At 37.1% G+C, this 27,761-nt stretch overlaps 2 protein-coding genes across 2 annotated transcripts; one reads left to right on the plus strand and one right to left on the minus strand.

Moving 5' to 3' along the window:
* Nucleotides 1–1,645: 1,645 nt before the first annotated feature.
* On the minus strand, nucleotides 1,646–20,422 carry LOC121412167 (C2 calcium-dependent domain-containing protein 6-like). The gene is made up of 13 exons (XM_041605075.1): nucleotides 20,253–20,422; nucleotides 19,864–19,915; nucleotides 15,457–15,590; nucleotides 14,260–14,379; nucleotides 13,666–13,710; nucleotides 12,654–12,814; nucleotides 11,885–11,979; nucleotides 10,614–10,701; nucleotides 8,523–8,628; nucleotides 4,960–5,119; nucleotides 4,628–4,689; nucleotides 2,224–2,338; nucleotides 1,646–1,938 (listed from the first exon to the last, which is right to left on the minus strand). Exons 1-13 carry the CDS (start codon nucleotides 20,340–20,342, stop codon nucleotides 1,841–1,843), a joined length of 1,326 nt encoding a protein of 441 aa, XP_041461009.1. The 5' UTR covers nucleotides 20,343–20,422; the 3' UTR covers nucleotides 1,646–1,840.
* Nucleotides 20,423–22,874: 2,452 nt separating this feature from the next.
* LOC121412168 lies at nucleotides 22,875–26,347 on the plus strand. Its single transcript, XM_041605076.1, has 5 exons — nucleotides 22,875–23,030; nucleotides 23,562–23,663; nucleotides 24,282–24,360; nucleotides 24,749–24,866; nucleotides 25,414–26,347. The coding sequence occupies exons 2-5, from the start codon at nucleotides 23,599–23,601 to the stop codon at nucleotides 25,557–25,559; spliced, it is 408 nt and encodes a 135-aa protein (XP_041461010.1). The 5' UTR covers nucleotides 22,875–23,030; nucleotides 23,562–23,598; the 3' UTR covers nucleotides 25,560–26,347.
* The last annotated feature ends 1,414 nt before the right edge of the window (nucleotides 26,348–27,761 follow it).

Below are 27,761 nucleotides of genomic sequence, written 5' to 3' on the forward strand. Positions count from 1 at the left end.
ATCCCAATTATTCACAATCGGATGCGAAAGAGTTTTTTTTTCCTGGGGGGGGGGGGGTAAAAAGTGTGAAAGACTGAAGTTGAAGTACTCTTTAGCTGCATTCAACAAACAAGATTTTTGCACAGGAGCTTATGTGAGCGCAAAGCCCGAACTGACTCTTAACCGTGACATTTCGGCAACCACTTACTTTGGGCGGAGGATAAAACACTGAGAAGGAAGAATAGCGAAAATAGGTAACTGTATATTGATGGGAAAACGGAAGGTGCAGCTGGGGGAAGGGGGGTGTCCATAAAGATAATGATGAATATCTAACTACTTTCATAAATGACAAGCCAACCCCAACAAATGGTTGATTTGAATAAAAAGAGAAAAATCCTCCAAGCATAACACTGAAAATTTTATCAAAATCGGATGTAAAATGAGGAAGTTATGACATCTCAAACTTTCGCTTAATTTCACAAACAGTTATATGCACATCCCGGTCGGTATGCAAATGAGGAGAATGATGACGTCATCCACTCACTATTTCTTTTGTATCTATTACATGAAATATGAAATTTTCTTATTTTCTCCTCAATGTCAAATGAAACAACGATTAATTCCTCCCTGATCATGCGGAATTAGCATTGTGTGATACTATCAAATCTGTAAAGAAAAAATGAAATATTGTATAATTCAAACAATAAACTGGCACAACAACGATGTGGTGCTCATCCGGCATCTTGCAACGAAACACAATTTTTAGTTTCAGCCAAGTTTACATTGTAGTGAATTATATTGGTGACATAATTGAGGAAACAGAATTGAAATTGAAGAACACATGAAGAATAAAAGGCACGTTTTGTGATTTATGAATAAATTTCGCATAAATTATAATGAATAATTTTCTTGTCAAAATTTTAAAATTTTGTGTACAAGTTTGGTGAACTTTATGCAGCTCTACCAGATGGATGAAAAAAAAATCAAAATTGGTCAACAACTGAAGGAGAATTTTTTTTTGTGATTTATGACGTTTCCATTAAATTATCATAACTAATATTCAACAAATAACAAATAAATAAAGAAGCATTTTATGTGAATTCTGAAAAATACGCATTAATTAATTTCACATAAATTAGCATAAAATTTTTTGTAATCAAAATTTGAAAATTTTGTATAGAATTTTGGTGAAACCAAAATCAAAATCGGTCAACAGATAAAGAAGGAGAGGCATCTGTTGTGAATTTCGAAAAAAAATGCGCATAAATTAGCATATTTGATGAGTTTCACAATTCTGTGTAGAAGTTTTGAACCCCCCTGTGACATCATATAAAAGCAAACAGAATTGAAATCGGACTTTTTGACGAAAAAGCATTTTGAAATTGTGGACGGACGACAGACGACGGACGCCACGGCATAAGCTCATCTGGCCCGAAGGGATGAGCTAAAAACAATATGAATAGTGAATAAGGGACATCATCAACTGCCTCATTTGCATGTCACCAAATTGTGCATATCACTGTTTTGTGAAAAATAAGCGAAACTTTGAAATGTCATAACTTTCTTATTTTACATCCGAGTTAGATGAAATTTTCATTATATTGATTTTTCTCTATTTGAAATACATTTTTTCTGGAGTGGACTTGACGTTTAAGTTCACCAAATAGGTTATAGCTTTTTCATTTCTATTCTTCAAAGTTCTTCATACTGGGGGTCTCTCCGTCGGGGTTCCAAGTGAAATGTTTATTTCTCAGAAAAGATGGCGGTGTCTTTTGATTAGAAGGTTTTTTGAGAAGCTTGACGGACCTCTATAGTTCCTGACATTGATACCCTCTTTCCAAGCTTTTCGCAGGCCTGGACCTTATTCGCTGGTCACTGGTCCTGTGTTAGGGAGTTTAGCAGGTGCACCCTTTGACTTCCAGAGACGAAGTTTGTTTGCAAATGACACCATGAAATTCCCTGTCAAACGAAATAATGGGATCATTACAAACTGGTTTAATGGTGCGCTATATGTCAAACATTTCTAAAAAGAAGCCTTGAAGCCAATCCAAGTCGAGGTTTCCCTTTAAAAAAAACAATTACCAATTTTTATTTTTTAGGACTACTGGGAAGTTGTAAATTGTATTTATAGTGGGCCGAGATCAAAATGAATCATGAGAATTATAACCTCTCAATCAAATTTCAATCAACTGACAAAATGTAATTCAATAAAACTTAATATAATTAATGTACGAGTATGTTTACCTCCTGTACTTATCTGTCTGTCCTGTTGATCAGAGTGTTTGATAGAACCGGACATCGATGCTGATGCGCCTTCTGACGTCGATTGCTGTCTCTCTAACTCATTTGCGGTTTCATCCTGTAAGATATCAAAGCCATTTGAGTGATCAGTGATGTAGGCCTACCCTTTACCAAAAAAACTAATTCTCATTTTTAAATAACAGCGGTATAAACTTCGTGAATCAATGTTTCGAGTTATCGGGAGAGCCTTAAAATCGAAAAATCGATATTAAAGTCACAATAATTTAGGTGGATTTCACTTTTTTTTGCTCGATCTCTCCACTCGCTCGTGCAATCCACTTTCTTGATTACATGTGACAGCAATGCCTCGTTATGTGTGTATGCACAGACCTTTCATTTCCGTTGATTCATCTTTTCTTTTTTGTTCTCGGTTGTAGAATTTTTGGGGCCAATGCTATGCGGATCGGGTCCGGGGCAGTGGTAGCACCAGGATTTTTAACCTAGGGGGATGCAAAAGAACATAGGGGCAACTCACAATTTTTTTTGCCTATTTCACATCAAGTGAGAAGCGTGAGCTATTTTTTTTCAATGTAGACACTACTAACTTGAAAAGGGACCTGTTAAGCACTAGCTGTTTGCTTTATTGGGTCATGAATATGATATCTCACCACATAAATAATGCGAGCGCGAAGCGCGAGCTGAAATTTTTTTAATATCCTGAGATGATAACTGGACATTTTAAGCATATTTTCTTATCATGAACTGGATGGCTATCCAACTAAACAATTTGAAAATCACTGATTTATGAAAATTATGAATACACAGGATGTTTATCTCGCTAAAATAAAAAAAATAATGAAAACTCTAATCGCGAGAAGCATATTGACTTTAACACTGGATTTTTAAGCCCCATGTGAACAGAGAATTTACTTACATGTCAACAGTTACTGCGAGCGCGTAGCGCGAGCGAAATTTTGATTTTTTTTTCATAATGACCTTAAAGATTTAAATTGACAAAATTGTTGGGAGCTATAACAGTGAATATAGAAAGAAAAGGGTGTTTTGGAGCAGTTTGCAGCTTTAGTATGATGCTTATGACAACATTTACCATACATTTTTTTTTCTTCAAAATTTCGGGGGGGGGGGAGGGTGAAGCAAGTGGGAAGGCCAACCCACTGATCGAAGCAAATGCCCCCTGTCCCCTCACCCCCCTCCCATTGGTGCCGTCACTGGCCGAGGCGGAGCCCCTGGAAATGGCATTGTAGATGGCCACTTTTTATCAAACTTCGGGTACATACACATTACACAACACATAACTTCAAAGCATTTGCGAATAATAAACGAAATATTATGAGACATCACAACATAGCAAAAGTATTTAAAAAAAATTGTAAAAGGACGCCAGCGAGCGAACCGAGCCAGAAAAATATTCGGTCTTTTAAACTGATTTTGAAATGAAATTCTAATTATGTCATGTATATGATAGTAGCTTTGGAAATTTAGCTAAAAAGTAAACATTAAGAGGCTTTTTACGGTAGATCTAGCCAGCGGATATATTTAGGGTATGTTATTTATTTATTTTTTTAAACTAGCCAAACGTGTTTAGAATATGTTTCCCCCAAGCTTTTGTTTCCGGCGCTTTTTCTGGCGACAACTTGTTTAGGGGGCTAAACTGTGTAAACATGGTAAATGATGCCCACGAAAAAAATTGTTTATAGGGGGTTATTTTGCACAGAGAAAAACTCGTTTAGATGGTATTTGTAAATAATTTGGTCACGCATGCGTACAGCAATAAATTTGACTGCCCCTCTCCACCTCCCCCCCCCCCCCCCGAACTATTCGTATCATTCGGCATGTTCGGGGTGTTACGGTCCGAGCTCGGCGCATTTGGCCTACGGAAATTTATTTCCGTGATTTGGCCATATTCGTTCCCATTCGGCGTCAATATTCAGGACGCCATTCGGCTTCAATCGGGTCACAGTCGGCTCGATGCGATTCTGGGCACCTTTGGCTCAATTCTCGCCACTATTCGGGTGGCATGCGGCTTTATTCTAGATGGCCAAAATTGATGCGGTTGAATTCTTGCCGATTCTGCGCTGAATCGGGACCTATTCCGGACCCATTCGTCTCTATTTGAATAAGTTCCGAATCCACCAAAACCGTCGGAATCAGGGGAGTGTTTCATCAACATTTTCATCTGACAAGTTGTCAGATCTGACATCTTTCTCTGATGTTGATTGGCTGAGAGGTACTGTTACTATGGTTACTGTCGGATAAAATGGGACTTGTCAGATAAAACGTCCGACAAGTCCTTTCATGAAACGCCCCCAGGCCGCATTCGAGCAGAATCAGTCCGAATCTATCGGTTCTGGTGTAACCCTGGCTTTACAAAATGCAGTGAACTTACCTCGAGAAGAATTGACATTGATGGTCGACGACTTCTCTCCGCTCGCCCGCGGACTTGAATTCCTTTGGAATAAAACAAATAAGAAGTAATGAATATTAGTAAGATAATGATGAACCATCAGACAGCATAATAAATGGCTTGCAGGCCGGGAAATAATCCTCATTAACGTCGATATTTGGAAGAATCAAATAACTTTGTTTTCATTTTGCATTCAAACAAAATGATTCCAGCCTTATAACATGAATGCAATAGCTTTAATACTGGTATAACTACATATAACGACATTTTATGGAACTTATTGTAATTGTAAAAAGTCCATGTAATGTACAAACCGGGAGCATTGGCTAGGAAACTACTGAGCTCTGGAACGTCAGTGACGCATGTATGATCATCATCTTCACCGTACACCAGCTCCTCAGGGGCAGCTACCTGGTCAATGTCTGGTAATACCGTAGTCCCGGGCGGTGCTCGATCATCCCTGTTTTGCTTATCCTGCAATGATTGAATTTTATTGATCATTCAGGGGCGGATCCAGTTTTCGCCAATAGGGGAGGGCTGAACAAAATTTCACCAATATTTTCTCCGATCGGCCGCTCAAAATTGATTTTCGTTTCTTTGAAGGGGTAGTCCTAACAGTCACATCTATATTCTTATAAAACAGCATAAATGTATAATAATCTCATAAGCCCTATTTAAAAAGTGCGAGCGCGAAGCGCAAGCCATTTTTTGGGGAAACTTCTATACTTTTTCCTGAAGATTGAACATTCTTGGCAGTGGCGTAACTACGGGGGGCACGTGCCCCCCCCCCATCGGCTGACAAAAAAAAAAAAAAAAAACGGGGAAAGGAGAAAAAGAGGGAGAAAGAGGAACGTAGTGGGAAAGAAGAAATTATTATTCATTATAATGGTATATTACATTATAATCATGTTATGTTATATTACATAGGAAACATTTTATCATAACTTTATGAAACATAATTTGCGCAGGGCCTATGTTGTCATTGTTCCTGGTGCGGGCATTTTCTGTTTAAAGAGATATATAAACCTGTTAAACGAAAAACTCCCGTTGCAAGTCAATATACACCAAATATATTATTGTTTCATGTAGTGACATATCCTTCTTTTTTAATGACTACTTGAAATGATTGCCCCATGTTAAGGTCTTAATATAAAACATTTCCTGTCCGTGATTACGTTCGCATCAGTGGACTGGTGAGATAAGTCTGCTCTCCGTGAATTCCTAAAATCAGTCCTTAAAATGTCCCTTTTTCTGATCTGAATATCAACAATTTTCAGCTCGCACTTCGCGCTCGCATCATTTGGTTAGTGAAATACGTATGGTCTTAGTAAAATCCTACAAGCAAGCCTTAGAATGCCCCGCTTCAAGTCTGAATTATCTAAATTTTCAGCTCACGCTTCGCGCTCGCAATATTTGATTAATGAGATGCGTATGGTAATCATGATTACAATGACTACCCAAAGTGCTTCATGTGTTCAGATGTAATTCTAACAAAATCAGCAAGCGCTTGGCACTCGCATTAGATGACTATGGTGAGATATGTATACTATTAAGGGATTCCTAAAATATAGTCCTTAAGATCTCCCTGATTGGGGTCAAAATATATAAAAATTTCGGCTCGCGCTCGCATTGTTTAGCGAGACAGGTACGTATCATGATTACAAATCGATTATAATGTCCCTTTTTAGGTCTGAATATTAAAAATTTTCAGCTCGCGCTTCGCGCTCGCATTATTTGATTGCTGAGATGCGTATTCTTATTCATGATTACAATGACTACAAGTGCTTCCTTAAAATGTCTCTATTAGGTCAGTGTACCTGACAACTGAGCGCGCTTCGCGCGCTCACTAAGTGACTCAAAATTTTTGCTGGTGCCCCCCAATGCCGTGACCCACGGTACGCCACTGATTCTTGGGAATATTTAAGATCCTGAACAAGATGGAAGCGCGAGCGGAAAAGTGTATAGATTTAGACCGTCAATTACCAGAAGTAAAGATCGGAAAATCTACAGGAGAATTAAGTCCTTCATTTCCGTACCTGATGTGATGTGTGATGTGAGACCTAAAAACGGGACACTCGATTCATATCTTGTAAATCATGAAAATATGGGTAATTGGTTATCTGCCTACAATAATAATGAGAGCGCGAAGCGCGAGCAGAATTTTTTTGATATTCTGATCTGAAACTAGATGTGTTCCCCTCACCTTATTTTGTTCAATCATCTTCCTCTTCTTTTCCCCCTCTTCTTTAGTTCTCTCTTTTCCCTTCTTTTTCTTTTTCTCTCTTTCTTTCCCCTTGTTTTGCTCCGCCAGGGGAGGGGGGGGGGAGGGGGATGGGCCCCTTGACCCCCCTGCGTCCGCCAATGGATCATGGAATTTTTGCTTTGATTAAATTTTTGTAATTCCAAGTAGAGACAAGTGGAATGCCTCTGGCCGTCTCACCTGCATCACGCAGTTCAATATAGCAGCAGTGCTGACTTTGAATACTACTCTAACTCGCACAAGATGTTCAGTGATACATGGTTACTCTTATGTCCACTTTTTATGAACTAGACCAATAAACTTACAGAGATATGATGGTTATTCAACAAAAAACCCCAACATGGCCAAAGTTCATTGACCTTACATGACCTTTGACCTTGATCATGTGACCTGAAACTCGAACAGGATGTTCAGTGATACTTGATTTCTCTTATGTACAAGTTTCATGAATCAGATCCATAAACTTTCAAAGTTAGGATGGTAATTCAACAGATACACCCAATTCGGCCAAAGTTCATTGACCTTTGACCTTGGTATGTGACCTGAAACGCGCACAGGATGTTCAGTGATACTTGATTACTCTAATGTCCAAGTTTAACGAACTAGACCAATAAACTTTCAAAGTTATGATAGTAATTCAACAGATACCCCCGATTCGGCCAAAGTTCATTGACCCTAAATGACCTTTGACCTTAATCATGAGACCTGAAACTTGCACAAAATGTTCAGTGATGCTTGATTACTATTATGTCCAAGTTACATAAATCAGATCCATAAACATTCAAAGTTATGATGGGAATTCAACAGATATCCCCAATGCGGCCAAAGTTCATTGACCCTAAATGACCTTTGACCTTGGTCATGTGACGTGAAACTCATGCAGGATGTTCAGTGATACTTGATTAACCTTATGTCCAAGTTTCATGAACTAGGTCCATATATTTTCTAAGTTATGATGACATTTCAAAAACTTAACCTCAGGTTAAGATTTCGATGTTGATTCCTCCAACATGGTCTAAGTTCATTGACCCTAAATGACCTTTGACCTTGGTCATGTGACATGAAACTCTAATAGGATGTTCAGTAATACTTGATTAACCTTATGGCCAAGTTTTATTAACTAGGTCCATATACTTTCTAAGTTATGACGTCATTTCAAAAACTTAACCTCAGGTTAAGATTTGATGTTGACGCCGCCGCCACCGCCGCCGCCGTCGCCGCCGCCGTCGGAAAAGCGGCGCCTATAGTCTCACTTTGCTTCGCAGGTGAGACAAAAAACAATGGCGTAAACGGACACATTTTATCATTATATCCGTCTCCCCAAACCTGTAAAGAAAATAAAAATGCATACAGCTTATCCTCCCCCAAAGATTTTTGGCCTGTGTCCCAAACCCCCAAAGCGAGACACGGATGTTTGCCTCTCCAATCAAATATTGCTTCAATTATGTACTAAATTTCAATTAACCCATAGATTACACTCAGGGGCCCTGTTGCATAACACTGACTACACAATAAACAAAATCTATGGAAAACAAAATTATGCCATTGACACTAACACATCGAAAATCTCTGGCAAAAATGTATTTTTTCTTTTATGCAACAGTACCAAGGTCTTACATGTTTTTTATCGTCGTCTCCGTGACGAAGAATCAACTTCTCTAGGAATTTCTTTCTTTGTTGCCTACTTGTCTGCGAATTGAAATCAGCTTCAATCTTCTGCAATCTGATTACATAGAAAAATAGTTTTATGCCTGTTATTTATCCATTAAATAACCAATATAAAGAATTACTACAAACACGTATTTACTTGGAAAGCATGAACAATCTTTGTAACTTTTGTCATGATATTTTCATTTCTCATTTATTGAAAATTTCCTCATTTTTATTCATTATTTCGCAATGATATACTGTGACGATAATCTGACCTACATAATTCAATAACCTTAGACGTGTGGCGTACCTAGGATTTTTCACGGGGGGGGGCAAATTTGTCCACTAAAAAATTTGACAAGCAAAAAAAAAAGGTCTTCCAAGTTCAAAGGAGCGGGGGGCCATGGATCAGTTGTGACTCGTCGGGGGGGGGGGGGGGGCAGGGATACGTCTTTTGCATGGGTTGTGACTCGTCAGGGGGGCAGTCTGCCCCCTCTGCACCCCCCCCCCCCCGTAGGTACACGTGCACTAGTGCCTAAGACCAAATAGTTGTGAACAACCGCGTAGCCAGGATTTCATTTTTGAAGGGGCGGTAAATGCACGCGAAGCGTGCCAACACTTACAGACCTAGGGGGTGGGTGCAGGGAGGGGGAGTTTCCCCCTCCCGCGCGAAGCTTTCGGTTTTTCATAAATTAAAATGAAACGGACCCATCTCTCTAGTCTCTAGTACCTATATCAGTTCCAATTCAGTTGACGATTTTGAACCTTGTCTTCAAAAGTGATTGTAAACGCACAAAAAAGGAATACAATGGAGGAAATTAAAATACTAATAACCCCGCACGAAGCGCGGAAGCTAAAGCGTTTTATCAAATTTTCCATGGAAAGGGTCCCGAGAAAAGGGTATTCTCAAAGATATATTGAATGCTTCTCTTGGAAAGATCAGAATTGATTACAAACAATTTAGCGACAGTGCATATCTTTAACTCGCAAAACAGGGGAGAAGTATATTTGTCGGGAGGAAGACATTCCTTCCCGCGCAGAGCAATGAAACTCTGAAATTTCAAAGGGCGGACGACTTTCATCAACTAGGTATCTTGTATCCCATCGGCTCTAATTGACTTTCTAAGATTATTGAACTTCATTAGAAGGAAAATAGTGCGCAAAAAGTTGAAACTTCTGTGATTTATTGAAATTATATATAAAAAAAGATGCCTAATTTCTTTGACTTATCCTGAAGCGCTTCATTTTTAATCAAAGAAACGTGTCATTCAAAATTTCAAACTGATGGCGCAAAACAGGACAGGAGATGAATGTTAAAGGAAATGACATGAAATTTAATAGAATTTGATAAAAAAATATTGTACTTTTTTATTCAATACGACACGAATTTTATACCTTCCTCTTTTTAAGTTAGGAACCTGTAAAGGTGACGGCAGAAACTGATATAAAGATTTTACCCGCCCGGAGCCGATCCGACCAGAAGTTGCGCGATCAAAAAATTGACAAGAAAAACATATAGCTGAGGTTGAAAAATAGGGTAAGAGAAAGGGTGGGGGAAACAATGAAGAACTTAAATATTGTCATTTAACCGCGCGCAGCGCGGAAGCAAAAGCAGAGCAAGAATGAAGTAGTTTCTTTTTTGAGAAAAAAGAATAAAAAGGGAGGGGGAAAGAAACACAAAGCTACCTTTCTTCCCTTTCCCCCTTCCCTTTTCTCCTCTCTTTTTCCCTTCTTTTTTTTTTTTGGGGGGGGGTTCATTTTTTTGGGGGGGGGGGGCGACCGCCCCCACCGCTCCCCCTGGCTACGCGCCTGGTTGTGAATGATAATATGATCTGAGGTCATTGATTTTTAACAACTTTTGTATATTGTTTTTCCACTCTTTTTAATATAAGTTTCCAGCTCAATTACCAGCTTTTTATTTCAACGTTCATTCATTTCAACATGATTATTTGTTGTACCTTACATGCTTAATTGCTAATGTAGATCATCAACAAAATTCATATATATAGACATATCTAATAAATCAGGAAAGAGGTAGAACAAGACAAATTACCCTACCTTCTCCTCATAGTTCGGGCGAGAATTACTGGCTCGTGTTTATCAAGATCGGAAAACACATCCATATCGTATTTGCTGTATCTGTCAACTGGAATATATCAGTGTTAAAAAAAATCAATCAAAGATGTATTCATAGCTTTTTCCTTCATTGTTTTCTGTCACCCCCCCCCCCCTCCCTTGATGAACACTGTCTGTATCGACTACCATCAATAATCATTGTTTATCATATTCACCTATCTAACAGTTCGAGGACAAAAATAAAGAGAAAATAGAAAAGTTTCAATATTGAAATGGCAGTATCTAACAGTTCGAGGACAAAAAATGAGGTAAGTGAAAGTTTTAATATTGAAATGGCAGTATATGAATTTTGAAAATGAAAAATGCTTTGAATAAATGGAGATTATTTTTCATTCGGTCATGATCTACCATCTTAACTTATAGAAGTACGAAATTTATCCAAAACCTAAGTTTTGAAAGAAACCTTAAAATAAACCTATAAGACTATCATTTCCCCCATTATCATTCCTTTCAGGATACATGGATATTATGTTTTCTTGAAGTTTGAGTGTGTTTTGCTTCGTTAAGCCGGGCGTACTAAACAATATCTATCCATTGCGATCCGATTTTCAAATGAATTATAGTAGCATTTGATAAAAACATTCCAGCCTGTAAAATCTGAATGATTGAAGTTCCAAATAGTTGTATAAATATCAAAATGGAAATTCCAGTCTACTTTGAGCCTTCCTGTAGGTTTCAAAGCAAATTATATTCAAAATCGTAATGAAGCCACCCTCTTATTTAAAGCAGAGTCCTGACTTCAGTACATGTATTCCTATAGCATAATGATGAACTTCGAATAAAATAATTTTACTGCTTGTATCAAATTCAAATCGAAAAACAATTCGAACACAAAATAGCTTCGCAGTAGGATCAAGATTATGTGCGCTGGGCTTTAAAGTCTGCATGTTCTCAAAGAGAGAGTGGGAGGGAGGTCGGAGGGTGGGGCTGGCGAGCGACCTCGGGTCATTATTACTCTCTATATAGCTTTGTAAGCAGGGGCGGCCTGTGGTGCACCAAAGTATTATGATTAGAGGGGATTTCTTAATGGTGTCTTCCTTTTCTTTTCTACAAATAGAAAACAATCCTTTATCAATAAATGAAGATGTTATCATTTCTCATATTTCCTCATTTAAAAAAAATTCTCACTTGAAAAAAAATAGCGGTAACCGTTGTGCCCGTACTTTTGCGCTGCCCCTGTTTCCAAGACTTACCAAGCATTTCTCTGACTGCTGGAGATCCGATTTGCACCTTTTGAGCAAATGAAATGAGGTCTGGATGTTCTATTGGAACAGGTGCCATCGTGGTGCTGTGAAATCAAAGACATGTCGGTAGCTTGTGTTGGTTTAAAAAAAAATATGAACATTTTCGGAATCAAATTAACACATATAATAATTTACTATTCATTTCGTTTCTCATCACCATTGTAATCCCCTCCCCTCTTCTCTGTTTAGTTTGCTTTCTTTCAACCCCTAATCTGCTTTTTTATCAATCAATGAGATAACGAGGCAAAAATTTGACATGTTTGTCGGTGATGTGGGAAATAGTCGAAAGGGAAAAGTGAACAATAACTAATAAGGTTCCTTTTCCTTATTGTAAGAGCAAAAAAGTGGCATAGATTAATTCCTTGCAAGACACTCAAGCCAATTTTCTTTTTTTTTTCGGGGGAGGGGGGGGGGGGTTGTGGAGAGGTTAGATACCCTATCCTCATATAGGGTTACAACAATGTAGGCGTTACCAATTACTCTGTACTAATTCTTTCATTTCGTTTCCAGATTTTATTGCCATCGATTTCTTTTGTAAACTACCCGCCACCTTCATATCTTCTTGAGATAACAGGGGTTGTTTTCATAAAATTGCCATAAGTGATTTAGCTGATATCTTAATATTTGATTGGCTCATAATGAAAATCGATTTCTTTGCATGAATTACAAAATGGTTAATTATAACAACACAACTATACACAAGGGTCAATAAACATACTTATCCGACTGTTTCCGGTTCATAGGTGGCTCTGATCGGTAAAGATATGAGTGACTCACGATGTCTTCCAGCTTCTTCTGTCGATTTTGTAACTGATGTGAATAGCCATATCCAAAGATACCGTATGCAAAGCAGATCTCAAAATCGAGCGCAGCGATAGTCTAAAGGAAGTGGGGGGGGGGGGAGATGGGTCATATTTTACAGAGGCATTTCGGGTAAGGATACTGAGCAATGGGTTGAGCAATCGGTATCACCAATACAGAATAACAAATATATATCTAAAGGGGTCCATTTTTATGTCATTGTGTCACAATCTTGTTCATTTCTTATTTCTACTAGACAAATTTCGAATGAATACAATCTTAAAATGTAGGGCAACATACTGTCCACATATTGGATAAAAAAAAATGATCCAACTCTGCAGAGTTTTCAACCAGTACTCTGTAGTTTTCACCCAAAGCACACATTATAAGTGTTAAACTAGAATTGGATAAAGTTTTAACCAACTGTTGTGTGGACAGTATGTGGCCCAACATTTTTAAGAGTGTACTTATACGTCAACTGACCATAATATTTACATATACACCGTATAACGCTAAGAATTTTTTTTTATCCTATATGTAACTTACATGAAATCTAATGTACGTAGGCCTTTGACTGAGTAAAAAGAAATTGAAGTAAGGATATCAAAAAGTTATTTGGCGGTATAACCTAATCTAAAATAGGCCTAATGATAAAAAATAATAATGAAAAACAGTTATATTGCACAAAGAGCTAAGACTCTGAACCTGTACTGTTCAAGATTGGCCATCCCGGCAGAGCCAGATAAATGCCAATCGTGATAAAGATTTTAAAGTGAGTTCATACAGAATCCGATAAAATAATCACCTCAATGTGCATGAATAAAAAAAAATACGATTCAGTTTAATTCAACTCTGAGTTCAAAATACGGGTCAATGTCGCCGCCTGTGTAGTCATGCATAGGTAACAAAGAATTGAAGAAATAACTTACATTTTGACGAAATTTTAGTTCGTAAGTGCCAACCACGTAGAGATTCTGGAAGTTAAAAAGAAATATCCTGATTGTTTGATGATCATGAAATATATTTTCATTGAGCATAATTTAAGGTAAAGGACAACTGAATTGACAACTAAAATTTCATGGATAAGGTAACTATGGGTCATAGATTCTGATGATACCTTATAGTGTTTCAGAAGAAACCCAACGGAGAATTACATAAAGTTGATAAGATAAACTTTGAAATTAAATATATACTTACTGTAGACAAACATAATTTTCATCAAAGTAACGATTACGGCATTATCGAAAGGTTCTTTTTTCTTTTCAAAGTCAGTTCACATAATAGAGGCCATTGAATCAATCGACGGAAAGCTGGGACATGTTGCATAAAACTTTTTACCTGAGAAAACTCTGGTAAAAACTGAAATCTAAGATTAGTCTGATTTCTGCAATTAACTTTAACACAGAGCAACAACTCTGGTAAAAACAACCTGAGTTTTCTCAGGTAAAAAGTTTTATGCAACGGGCCCCAGAAATATATGATTTATTTTAGTAAAATAAAAAAGCGAGAGGACAAGCATATACCTTGATCATATCGTAGAGATGAACATCTTTATGACCAATCATACGATGGACATGTGCAGTTTCAACCATGACTAAATCAATGCGAATTTCATTGGAAGAGTCATTTCTCGATCGAGACACCTATTTTAAAGACATAACCATGCAAAAAAAAGAGCTAGAACTAAACTCTTGTCACCAAGCACGAATTCAAATTTGAAACCCTGAAGAGTTTAGTACTGAAAAGGAATGTTTTGTGCCTGTAGAAATGCGAATACACGTCCCATAATTCTTTACTTTAATTCTTAACTTTAATTCTTTACTCCACCCAACCAAAAGAGTTGATTAAAAAGAGAAAAATAAAAATACACGCATAACGCTGAAAACTGATCAAAATAGGTTGTGAATAAGGAAAGGTATGACATTTTAAAGTTTCAGCTGTTTTTGACAATACAGTTTAACAAATGCACATCACAGTGATATATAAATTAAATGAGAGTCGATGTCATTCATATACTCACTGTTTATTTTGTATTTTATCGTACGAAATAGACAATATTTCACTTTTTGCAGACTTGACAATAAGGTAAAATAGCAAATGGTTATAAATGACAACTCCAATTTTTTTAGGGAGGATTCAAATAGTAAGTGGATTACTTTCCTCATATATCGACCAGGATGTACATTAATTGTTTAGTGAGATTAAGTGATTTTTCTTTAAATGTCAGATTTCTTATTTTACATCCTATCTGATTAAATTTTCAGCGTTAAGCTTCAATTTTCTCTTTATATAAATATTATATACTAAAGTATGAGCATGAGTTGGGCACAGTGAGTGCATAAGTGTGTCCATATCTATGCTAATTTGTATAAATCCAGACGGTTCATTTTCAGAAACAATTATGTAGGCCTATAGGTTTGGATGGGTATGCTGATTGGTACTGCTTGATGAAGATTTTCATTACACCCCAAGCCATGCAAAGGGCATGGCCTGTTTTTTCCAGCATCATTATTTTCACCGAACTCCCTTTGAAGTATGGCAGATGAGACTTTGTTTCAAGCACGCCAAATTTATTACGTAAATAATTATTAATTTCAAAATAATCGACTTTTCGGCTCGCTTGAATATTTCAAAAACAGTGCGCCCTCAGTTCAGTTTTTTGCCTCACTCGGTCACTGGAAAGGGTTTTTTTTCATGAAAAGGTTTAGCTTTCAACTTACCATAAGTGGGAAATGTTTGATTTCATGAACCACAACATACTTTGATCCGGCAGTCCAGTTGAAAGTCTTGGTGCATTTTGAATTGGCCCCAACACGTATACGCAGGTAGAGCTCAGGTTCTGCTACGACCATCTCTGTATGAAGGTGTCAGGAAAACTCACTGGGTATAGGTTTAGGGGGAACTATAGACCCCACCCTCCTTCCAATTCACAAATATTGACATATCCCGCATGTTTCAAGCATCATAGTTTTCATATATTTCCTTTGTGAAGCCTAATTCCTATCCTTCACGGGAGAATAAACTTATACAAAAATACACAAGGAAATTCCTATTAGAACAAGATAATCATAAATATAAATATGAATATGTATAGAAGAAGAAATTAAAAAGATGAAAATAATTTGTGCGTGCCAGTCAGCTTTATGTAAGGTTTAGAGAAAGCATGATTATCAAAAAGGCACGAAAATACAAAATATGGACTTGTTGAAGGGTGGTGGAAGGGAATGGGGACAACCTGATAATATACTTACCATTTTCATTAACCAGGGGTGGTATTCTGAGGTCATTTTATCTTTAAGATATTTTATTTTATCTCTTAAAATGAAATTGGTATTCTGAGATGACATTTTATCTCTCAGATAAAATTTACAATTTTATCTTGCGTATAAATTTTATCTTGCGTAACTTTTAATGATACGCAACAAAACAGTGCCTGCGTAGAGAAAGGCATCGCGTATCTGGGTATTGCAACGCAGATGGTGTGCTTGCGCCCAAGATAGTTTGAAGAAAAAGATGAAATAAACTTAAAAGAGGGTATTGGCTATTTTATCTCCGCGACGTTGATTTCACCAATATTTCTAGGTGAATTAACCCCAAATGTTGACATGAAAATGAAGAAAAATTATATATTTATTAAGAATAACACCTTAACGTTATTCCTGTACAATAAGAAAGTATTTCATAAGACTTGTCTTTACTAATATTGTCTTTGAAATGATGCTTGAAAAGATGCGATACAGACCTCGAAAAAAGAGCATTGTCCTTTTTGTTAAAAAGAAATCTCTGTAAAGACGCGCGAGCGTATCGTGCAAGCGTATTTGAAGTAAAAAATTAACGCAATCTCACTCCTTTGCCACACCTCCTTGTGGAATGGATTTCCATTGGTTGACTGACACGAAAGAGCTATAAAAGCGCGTTTCTAATTGGATATTGATTAAAAAGTAGGTGTGTCTTACAGAGATAAAATGAAGATAAAATGGTTCTCAGAATACCAATTTGGAGAGATTTTAAGGGCATTTTATCTCACTGATTTTAACGGAGATAAAATATTTTATTTTATCTGAGATAAAATGGATCTCAGAATACCACCCCCGATCGTTTACAAATAATATTTTGATAATTAGACATTGGAGAACTATAAGAATAACTTTTTTGACCCCCCCCCCACACACAAAAGATGATAATGAATATAAGACACGAATGACGTATGGTTGGAACTACCCCTTATCGACCACCTAATCTTCTAAGCATCGTATCTTCGAAAATATTCATCAATTTTACCCAGTTTTCGTCTCATTTGTGCAGAAAATTGAGCAGATCAGATTCCTATGTTTCGCTCGGCGACTCCGATTCAATCCGCGTATATATCGACGAACAACGAATGCGACGATTTTACATCTGCCCATTTGCACCCGTCTTTTTAAACCGACCACCCGCGATACACTAAGTTTACGGCCGATTCTTGTCGCGGTGGCGAAATATTTTTACTCTTTCAAATCAGTTCTATGACGTCAACATGCTAAATGATCGCCTCACCACTTCCACTGCGAGCTCCGGCGCATGATTCGACGATTGACGACGGATATTTGTTCTAAAGCCGTTTCCTATCGGATTTCTTGGTTTTTCAGCTGGGTTTGGGTTTGGTCAATACAATTTTGATTAATTCTACTAAATTTCTACTTTATGTTGCTTCTTTTTTTCTCGTAAAATCGATTCTTACCGTTTCTATGGACACTGCGCCTACTCTCCCGCGCGTATCGTTTGTAATACGCAATAATTTTAACGCGCGCAAGGTGGTCGGTTTCAAAAGAGGTGGTCGATATGTGGTAGTCTCACCATACATGGGCACAGGCAAAGAGAGTCTAGGAAGCGATTTAAAAGTCAATCACAAAATCATATTTGAGAACTAGTATAATCCACCGAGAATCCCCATCCCCAAAAGCACGTGCGTTAATCCCGGGGGATACACTTTTCTTGTTCTTTCTTGTTCACATTCTTCTTATAAAGTTTACTTTATTTTTAATACCCTTGGGTGGTATTCTGAGATCCATTTTATCTCAGATAAAATAAAATATTTTATCTCTGTTAAAATCAGTAAGATAAAATACCCTTAAAATCTCTCCGAATTGGTATTCTGAGAACCATTTTATCTTCATTTTATCTCTGTAAGACACACCTATTTTTTAATCAATATCCAATTAGAAACACGCTTTTATAGCTCTCTCATATCACTCAACCAATTAAAATCCATTCCGCCAGGAGGTGTGGCAAAGGGGTGAGATTGCGTCAATTTATTGACTTCAAATACGCTTGCACTATACACTTACGCGTCTTTACCGAGATTTCATTTTAACAAAGAGGACAATAATCTCATCTTTTTTCGAAGTCTTTATCGCATCTTTTCAAGCATCATTTCAAAGACAATATTAGTCAAGAAAAGTTTTATGAAATACTCTCTGATTGTACAGGAACAACGTTAAGGTGTTATTCTCAATAAAAATATAATTTTTCTTCATTTTTATGTCACCATTTGGTGTTAATTCACCTAGAAATATTGGTGAAATAAACGTCGCAGAGATAAAATAGCCTCTACCCTCTTTTAAGTTTATTTTATTTTTTCTTCAAAGTAACATGGGCGCAAGCACATCATCTGCGTTGCAACGGCCAGATACGCGATGGGTAGGTGTACGCAGGCATTGTTCTGTTGCGTATCATCTGTAGATACGCAAGATAAAATTTATACGCAAGATAAAATCTAAAATTTTATCTGAGAGATAAAATCTCATCTCAGAATACCAATTTCATTTTAAGAGATAAAATAAAATATTTTAAAGATAAAATGACCTCAGAATACTTATCATCATCATTTTAAACGAATGAAGCAACATTTTAAGGCTCGCTAACTACGCCCACCGCCGCAATTTCTCCCATAATTTCCCTCGACAGACGATTTGGTATCATTCTGTTTTCCAAATATAAAAATAAAATATCTTACAATATAGCCATCGGAAAAAAAAATCGTGATAGTCCTTCAAGTGAGAAATGGTATTATCCACGCAGTTGTATACCCCTGTACATACAGCCCGTGATGTGATAATTACAAACCCCTTAAGGTTTTGTGGCATCATTCTTTCTTCCACCTATAGAAAATTTACTCGCTCGCTAATGCTCACTCGCCGCATTATCCAATAATCACACCTCAAGAAATACGATTTTGGTCATGTCTTTCAACTGCAGATAATTTATGGCAGTGAGTCCAAACTTCGCGCGTGTCCAAACTTTGCGGACGGTCATTATCTCCAAAACTAGCCAATATCCTTAAAATCTGACATCATCAATGTGAAAAGCGACCTAAAATTACCCTTCGCTGAAAGTTTCTTTAGGATTAGTCCAGTATTCATGAAAATATTGGCAAAAGATCGGCAAATTTGTCACCGTTAGCGCCTGTTTTGAAGAAAGCAACAAGCATCACGATATCACCATTTTACAAGCAGAAATCATAAAAAATGTGAGTTAAATGTGGTACTAACCGATTCCATAGCATTTTGCCATCAATCTGATATAAATATTTCACTTTTTGAGCTTGAGTCTTTGTTTAAATCTCTACAAAAGCTTTGGTGCGCAAAGTTAGGTCACACTTTTTCTGAAAGGTTTTCCAGCACAGCCCGCACTCGTCGATCGGAACAGAATTTTGAGATCGCGATACCGGCGAAACCCCGTGACCTACTTTACATTTTCGTCCATGATTTTATAGTTTACGATCTTGCCGTCAATGTGGTAACTATTTCTTGAATTGTTTTTGTATAAATTATGAATAATTTGTGGACAAAATTAAGCCTGATGAATATTTTTGAAAAGTGCGCGAAGTTTGGACACCCCATCATACTCGCTTCGCCCGCTCTTGGGTATTAACTGTAGTTCAGTAGTTTATAACAACAAATTCATTACAATTAGAGCCATTGAAAAAAACAATCGTGAAGGGCCTTTAGCTGAAAGGATTATGTACACGGTTTCATAGCCCAATATAGGTGTGGGGCGTCCCCCCAAAAATAATTTTCAGGTTAATATAATGCTTTCACCCCCCCCCCCTGCTCGGACTGGATTTACGCCAGTGCCAAAAAGGATACGACTTTCATTGATATGTTTGATCTTCTTGCAGTGCACACTCAGGATTCCACTCTGCAATCAATACAAGTTATCAAAAAAAGGGGAATAAAAACATACAAACATAAAAAGGGGGATGAGCTCCATATCAAATTCAATTTAAGAGATTTCTCATTAGGCCTATTAGGCCTAAAGCTCCTCAATGAAAAATGAATTTAGGCGAATGGCAAATCTGCATATAGGTCTCTTCTTCCTTAATTTCATACTTAACAATCTTAAAAACTATGTTTGAAAGGAGCCAATGTGAGACATCAAAGACGATAAAACTCTCAGAATCTCTTGATAAGTGTAGACCGCGGTAGCCTAGCTCGGTCATCCTCTCACTCACTCAGTCACACTCCACAAAACGTACCGGAGGAGCTGTCACATATTGAGCACTGTTAGCGTTGTAACCATCTTCTTCAGCGTCTTCCTCTTCTAACAATGTTACATCTTCTGACATTTTTCTTTCCTTTTTTTTATCGGCAAGCCTTTATTGGTTAATTTACAGCACTCCAATGTCTCCGGCATATAGCATGCAGCACAAACTAGGATCAACTTCTCATGAATCCTATGTTTATTTTGTTATGCACTATGCATGAGCATGGTATGTTGCGCAATACGGTGTGCGCGCTCTCGATCGGTATGCCGGCGCTATGAGGGAGGGAGGAGTCAGAGGTAGAAAGGAGCGGGGCACGCCCATAGAGAATATATTATTGACATGGGCACGCCCATCTAGAACGCGTATACATCGCATCACGCAGCGCATGTGCACGTGTGTACGGTGTGATGATCCAAAATATGGCGGCCGAGGGAAAGGCTACTTCAAACCTTCCTCCTAAATGGCCTGTAGTCGTCAATGGAACTCTAAAAGACACTGATATTTCTACACTTCTTCAAAGACACAAAGTTAGATGTAAGTTATGTATTGAAATACACGAATGATGAAGTTAACGTTAACATTGAAACATGTCATGGTACTATTTGGCATAGATCTAGGCCTAGTACAGTAGTAGGCCTAGTTGGTATTTGGTAAGTCAATAACGTCAAAACAGGCTAAATAACACTTGCGAAGTCAGATCTAGAATAGGCCTAGATCTAAACTTAGTAACTAAGATCTAGATCTACCGGTACTGTTGTTAATTTACTTTAGTTAGAGTAGAATAGACCCCAAAAGAGCTTCAGCCTTGGTTGTTCCGCTGAACTACGTTGGCTCCAGTCCACTCACCAAGGCAATACAGATGATTGATAGTATTAGGCCTAGTAAGATGTCAGAAATCTTTTAATGAATCCCCGGTAACGATAGTTAATCCCGTCGTTAGAGACTAACAAAAATTAGGGTCTAGATCTAATTCTAAACATCCTGTCCCTGGTCTAATTAACGTAAGATCTAGGGCCTACGTCTCGACAGGTCTAAATTAAAATCAGTGACAGTAGATTCTCTACAGCTAGGAGCCTCGGCTAGGTCTGATTATTTTTACAGTAGAGTGACAACTGATACTGAAAAATGTTACTCCAAGTCCAAGTAGGCCTTGCCTAAAGGCTAAACCAGAATTATCGGACAAAATATGTTCCTCATTAACTAGAATTAGGTCTAACCTTCTCAGATACCAAGAACTTCAATCTTAAACAGGGAGTTTTCATGACATGATGTAATTTTTTTCTCACACCGGGTGGGTGTTTCATAAAGCTGTTCGTAAAATAAGAACGACTGGTGATCCTTTCTTTTGGTAAATGGTATACACCAATAGCCATAGGGGATGGTTTAGCGCGTAAGAAAGGATCACCAGTCGTTCTTAAAGTCGCTCTTAACTTACGAACAGCTTTATGAAACGGCCCCCAGGTGTCTTTTTTCCCCATTCACTTTTGACACAGGCAGAATTTCCATTTGTGTTTGGCCTTTTGGTATATGAATTAATCAGTATATTCGCATGAACATGTACTATCCAGTCAGATCAAAACAAATCAGTGCAAATTTTGTGATAAATATTTATTTCAAATCCAAAAGTACAATCAAACAATTAAAAATTTTGAGACTTGAGTGGATGGGAAAGAGGCCAGGTGTGTTTTTCTTCTGAACTATTCAACTCCACCTTTCCTATATAGTCATGTCTGTGATGGGGTCATGATGGGGACATGGGAGAGTGTCAGAATTGTAAATCCCTACACTGGTAATTCTAGCTAGTATCTAAAATCAAAACAAATATAATGTGGGCTTGTTGTCCGCAATTGGGATCTCACTTAGACTCAATCTAGATCTACAGAAGATGTTAACTCATTTTTCAAATGAAACTTGAAAGATATTGTGACTGTGCAAGGTGGTTGTTGCTCAGATCTCCCAAACTCTAAAAATGATAATATAGGGTATTTGTATAGTGCACATATCCACCTTGTTACTTGTTAGGTGCTCAAGGCACCCCTATATTACCTGGCTAAGCTTGACGAATCCAGTGCCCCCAGCTTTTCAGGAATTAATTCCACAAACCATTTTCCTCACTTGTGTTGAGTGTAGCACATTGTGGATCAATGTTTGCTGAAGCATTCTATTCCATGGCTGGTATTCTAACCCATGACTCTCTGTTTCAAAGTCTGGACACTAATCCAAACGCTTCATAAACACCAGCTCAAAGGCATTCTTTCGCCCCTTTCACAATTGGCGATGCCACTGCATAAACCGTTGCGATTGTGTGCAACATATATTGTGACCAAATGATCGCAAGAGCGATTGTCTAAGCCCTTTTACAGATAAAAAATCAGTCGTGGATCAAGGATTTTATGAGGGGGATAAATTAAGAACCCCCTTCCCCCAAAAAGGATGGCGCTCATCAGATTCTCGAACAAGTTAACCTATACTACCACTCACTTTCAGCAAAAAAAATAAAATACATTTAGGACCTATACCAAACATGAAGTTAACATGGTTCTTCACGGTTACTATGACTATGAACTACTTGGACTGTGTTTTAGTGAATGTTTAATCTTATCAACACTTGCATACTCTAATCTTTTTAGTTAGTGACACCACTGTATCTTCCTCCATCATCTTTCCTCTATCTTCTGTGGCCTTTCTCATTGTACCCCTTGAGAAAACATCTTTAGAGTGGCCACCAAAGTCAGGAAGAATACAGTTGGACCATGAATTCTTAGAGAGGTTAGTTCATGAATTTTGATAAGGAGTAATGATTTGTCATGAATTAGTCCGTTTCCAGTTTAAACCCTTTTTTTCAGATTTCCTGATATTTTCTATATTATTGAGCATATATTTATCAACGAATTCTTCATGTTCAAGACAAAATTAAGATGAATTTGTTTCCTGATCCTGTAATTTGAATAGATCTATAGATCCTGATTATCATAATTTCACTTTGTTCTTTGAAACTGCATAGATCAGTTTCTTGTTAATGCAATTGGAACTTGGATGCATAAATCAATAAAAATGTATCCATTATGTAAGTCCAAAACATTCTTCCATAGTCAGTAGCGGACCGTGACCCGGAGGAGACAAAGCATGGGGGGGGGGCACTGCATTGTCTGTGAACAATGCTGTGCCCCCCAATGCTTTGTCTCCTCCGGGTCACGGTCCGCCACTGTCCATAGTTATTTAATGTTTAAAGTAGTAATATGTTATGTCTAATATTTTCCCTTCATATGCCAATATCAGTATCATTTGCTCCTTTTTCAGGCTGCAGAAATTTGTCCAAATTCATAGGAATAGCTATATGGTATTGACATCAGCTCTCCATGGACCCCACGAGATGGCTATCATATCAGCTATACAAACCAGGTGAGAGAACATCATCATATAATGAAATCAATAAGGGTCTAAAGAAAAGGCAAATGAAAGAAATGTTTATAATCAAGTTGTCAATTATTTTGCAATTGTATTTCTGATGTTTGTAAGTGAAATTTTTTTTGATGAAAATAAATCTCACTGTTATGGGTGAAAGAAATGAAATCAATAATTATGTGACACTAACTTATTTTCTAAACTGTCTTAAATTCGTTAGATGGGGAAGTAATTTTTATATGAAGAGATAGTACATATTGGATCTTGCCAAGTAGTCCACCTCCTGGACTGTTATTTTGTATGACATGACTACCAAAAACACCCAACACACTACATCCCCATAACATGCATACACCCCCCCCCCCCCCCCGAGTAGTCATATGAAAGTGAATCAGTGGGTTAGGTGAATCACTGGGGGTAAGTGAATCAGTGGATGGCGTGTGTGTGTGTGTGTGTGTTGGTTATGTGTGCGCGTGGGGGTACCGGTAGGTCCGATAGGATTTGCCCCTGGTTTGCCCAATCAATAAAAATTGTCCAGGACGTGGACTAGCCAAGTAGATACACCTGCCTTCATTGACTACTGACAGTATGTAAATGTCTGCTTCTTTATTACAGATTCATAGATCACAACCTCCGAATATTGCCAGTACATAATGACAGTGAATGTTTGCAAACCATTCTAACAATTGCTCAGGTAAATCTCCACACCCCCCCATCATACAAAAATTCATAATGTAGTTTGAGAGGTAGGTGTTCACTCACAAAATATAATAGATTTCCTAGTTTACCTGGTAATGTTTAGAACAATAAATTTTGAGTCTATGACAATCCACTTCATTGAACATCTATCTATGGTATCGTAATCCTTGGCTGTTTTATGTTGTGGCAGAATTAGAGAGTAAATATTTGTTCTCTTTAACCAGTTCCCATTATTAAATCAGATAGACGATATTTCAGTATCAAATTGTGTATAATATCTTCAATCATAAATTCTGGGGGCACAATATGCCTGATAACTACATTCTAACCTGTAAAATGTGTCGATTTGTTAAACTTTTTTCAATGTTTTAATCATGATGCAGGCAACCTGTACACCGACGTGCAACATCCTGAGGTCTCGTCTGGATGCTATCTTATCACGGCAGAACAGTGCTCAGATGATTCTCAACATTCTATCCCAGTTGGGTCTAAATCATCATCATATCCTTACCAAAAGATTGAAAGCTTGTCCAAACTTGGCAAGAAAACATTCAGGAAGTCAGCAATATTTATTTTCAACATAGTCTGTAATAGGCATCAGGAAATGTTGCTGAATGCAGATAAGTTTAATATTACATTTTTGGAGGTCCAATCAATTGGAAAGTTAGCACAAAATTTGTCTAGAATTGAGCAGACAAAATTCTGCCATCATTCTACCTGCCCCATAACAATTGAATAAAATAATTGATGCTTTATTAGCATTAGCCATGATCATAATGATATTATGATGATGTCATTGGTTAAATCGTGCAACATTGTGGACACTGAAAAATTATGAAGTCTCTAAATACCTGTTTGTAAGCGTACGTGAGGCAAAGTATCTCACCATGTTTGTACACAATGTTGGGCTTTGTTACACCATATATGACCACAAACATTGGAAAGACTTAATATGGAAGCTTTTCAATATCGTGTACTTGCAAAAACCACTTCTAGTTTTGTTGTCTTTCATTAGGAGGGTATCTTTTGATCCTTGACTACTTTGAACAATGCATGGTGCTTCAGCAAGGATGTGGCAATTTATCTTCAGTTGCTACAGCATCAAGACAACAACTCATGGATTGCAGCCTGGATCCCGAGACTGTCAATGAGATTATTGCATACTTTGAAAAAGATGATTATTCTGAGGGATGATGTTAATACATCATGTTGTGCTAAACTTGAGAAGAGGGTGTGTAATTACTCTTTGTACACACTGAATCTATTGTGTTTGGGCCTTTGATGCCATGAAAGATGAGCCCCCCCCAAAAAAAAAAAAATCAAAACATGTATTTGAAATTAATAAATTTCAGAGCCCTGAGAAATGTGTAACCTCCCTTTGGTGTGACATTTACATTTTATAACACTTGTACAAAAACATCTTAAATACCAAGTCCATCCTAATTAAAAGTAGATTTAAATATGTAAAGAAAATAAATCAAACAAGCAGAACAAAAAACTCATCAAATTTGGATGTAAATTTATATTTCAAGTTTCACATCTTAGTAAGTAAATGAGGGATTTTATTATATCACCCAGTCACTGTTATGTTTTTTTTTTCATTGAAATACAAAATATTTCAATTTTTCTCATTAATTATCTTAAATATTTTTTCTCATAATAAAGTTTGTTTCCTTCTTGAACTATGGAATTGCCAATGTAGCAATCTAGAGCTTATTCATGTGCAGAACATGAAGTATTCCATGTTTCATGAAATATGAACTGAATAGCGAGAATGTTACATGCTGAGCTCTCTCTCATTTGCACCTCACCAATGATTTGCTGGTTTATTGTGTAAATAGTGAAAGTTTGAAGAGCCATGTCTTTCTTATTTTACATCCAATTTGTTCAAAATTTTCATTACTTTAGTAATTTGTTTTTCTTATAAATTTAAGCTGGGGTGGACAAGGTTTGGAAGGACCAATAGCAACATTTACAATGATGATTAACTCTACTGCTCCAGTTATTTCAAAGCTTGTTATTGAGATCTTGGCCATGGGTCGCGCGATTGCCTAAAAATTTTGCACAAGGGTCAAGAATTATGTAATCTACAAAGTTTTATTGCTAAATTTACGAAAGTCCTTTCACTTTAAAAAAAATAATTAATTTACGCGAGAAGTCCTATATTTTGGTATTTCTCACTAAATAAAGTCTCAAGAATAGCAATTTTTGGTAGAAATGTCTTTCATAACTCCCTCATCAATTCCTGAAAGAAAGATAGGTTGTGGTAATTATTTCTTATGTATTTTATTGTTTTTCAATTTTATTATGTATTTCTTTGTTTTTCATCAAGCATTTTCAGATGCATGGGTGTGCGTATGTGTGAATGTGGATGTGTGTATGTGCAAATGTTTGGTAATGATTTACACTCTTTGAGACAATCGCGATACTAGAAAGTATTTCATCAATTGGAAAAGCTCCTGATTTTGTCCATAGGGTTATACACAGTCATAACAAGAAAATAAAAATAGTGAAATTTCTCTAACATGTTCGGTGAACATAATCCGACACCTGTCCGGGAATTATCAGAGAAATTTCGAAATGTTGAGGCATTAGAAAGTACCGACAAAAATTTGACAGGGGGCATTACGGCACCCCCCCCCCTCCCGGAGTATTAGGGTTAAAAGGAATGTCTTGAGAGGGGTAAACCTTCTTGGGTGTTGTCTGAATTGCACTTTTTTAGTGTCTAACTAGAACTCATCATTTTCCTGATTTTTTAATGGAATATAAAAATTTCAAATTATGTAAGCATACTGTACATGTATGAGGAACTAATTCAAATGACCAAGTGAATATGAATTTGATATTTTAAATTTCAAGGATACAGCTCGCCACCATGACCCTGATAATGATGGCCTTTGAAATATGCAAATAGGTTCTTAAATAGCACTACAGTATTAATTCCCTATATGTTTTAAAAGCAAAAGGAAATAAAGGGAAGTTAATGTTTCAGAGTTAACTTAGTTGAATTGAGATACATTTTATTCAAGAGCAGATTTAAAACCTATGTGTTGATGATTCTAAGCAAGTTTGAGGGGTTTTTCCATAAAACTGGGGCAGCATATCCTTGATGCAAACTAGATGTATATTGCAATCTGATTTGCTCAGGACTGCTTAAAATTCTTTGGTTACCAAGTCTCTGGAAATTTTGTATCAAAATGGAGCAGTTATATAAGAAGAGAATAAAAAAAACCATAAACCAACAGGTCAAGCTTTGTTACAGTAAATTGGAGCCAGGGGTTGGTACATGAATATGGTTTCCTTTTTCATTAAAGGTCAATGAATTCAGTTAAAATCATTGTCTCGAGTCTTTAATACAGTACCATGTGGCAAATGATAATAATAAGTGTCAGAGGT

The sequence above is a fragment of the Lytechinus variegatus genome, chromosome 3 (assembly GCF_018143015.1).
Source record: "Lytechinus variegatus isolate NC3 chromosome 3, Lvar_3.0, whole genome shotgun sequence".
Lineage (NCBI taxonomy): Eukaryota > Metazoa > Echinodermata > Echinoidea > Temnopleuroida > Toxopneustidae > Lytechinus > Lytechinus variegatus.

What these genes read in the sequence shown, in the direction of transcription:
- LOC121412168 (XM_041605076.1), top strand. Translation starts at nt 23,599, where the DNA reads ATGGTATTGACATCAGCTCTCCATGGACCCCACGAGATGGCTATCATA. An exon ending in ATATCAGCTATACAAACCAG is followed by an intron (nt 23,664 to 24,281) that starts GTGAGAGAACAT and finishes TCTTTATTACAG; the next exon opens with ATTCATAGATCACAACCTCC. An exon ending in CCATTCTAACAATTGCTCAG is followed by an intron (nt 24,361 to 24,748) that starts GTAAATCTCCAC and finishes ATCATGATGCAG; the next exon opens with GCAACCTGTACACCGACGTG.
- LOC121412167 (XM_041605075.1), bottom strand. Translation starts at nt 20,342, where the DNA reads ATGTCAGAAGATGTAACATTGTTAGAAGAGGAAGACGCTGAAGAAGAT. An exon ending in ATCTCTACGATATGATCAAG is followed by an intron (nt 13,711 to 14,259) that starts GTATATGCTTGT and finishes TTTAACTTCCAG; the next exon opens with AATCTCTACGTGGTTGGCAC. An exon ending in AACCGGAAACAGTCGGATAA is followed by an intron (nt 11,980 to 12,653) that starts GTATGTTTATTG and finishes TTGATTTCACAG; the next exon opens with CACCACGATGGCACCTGTTC.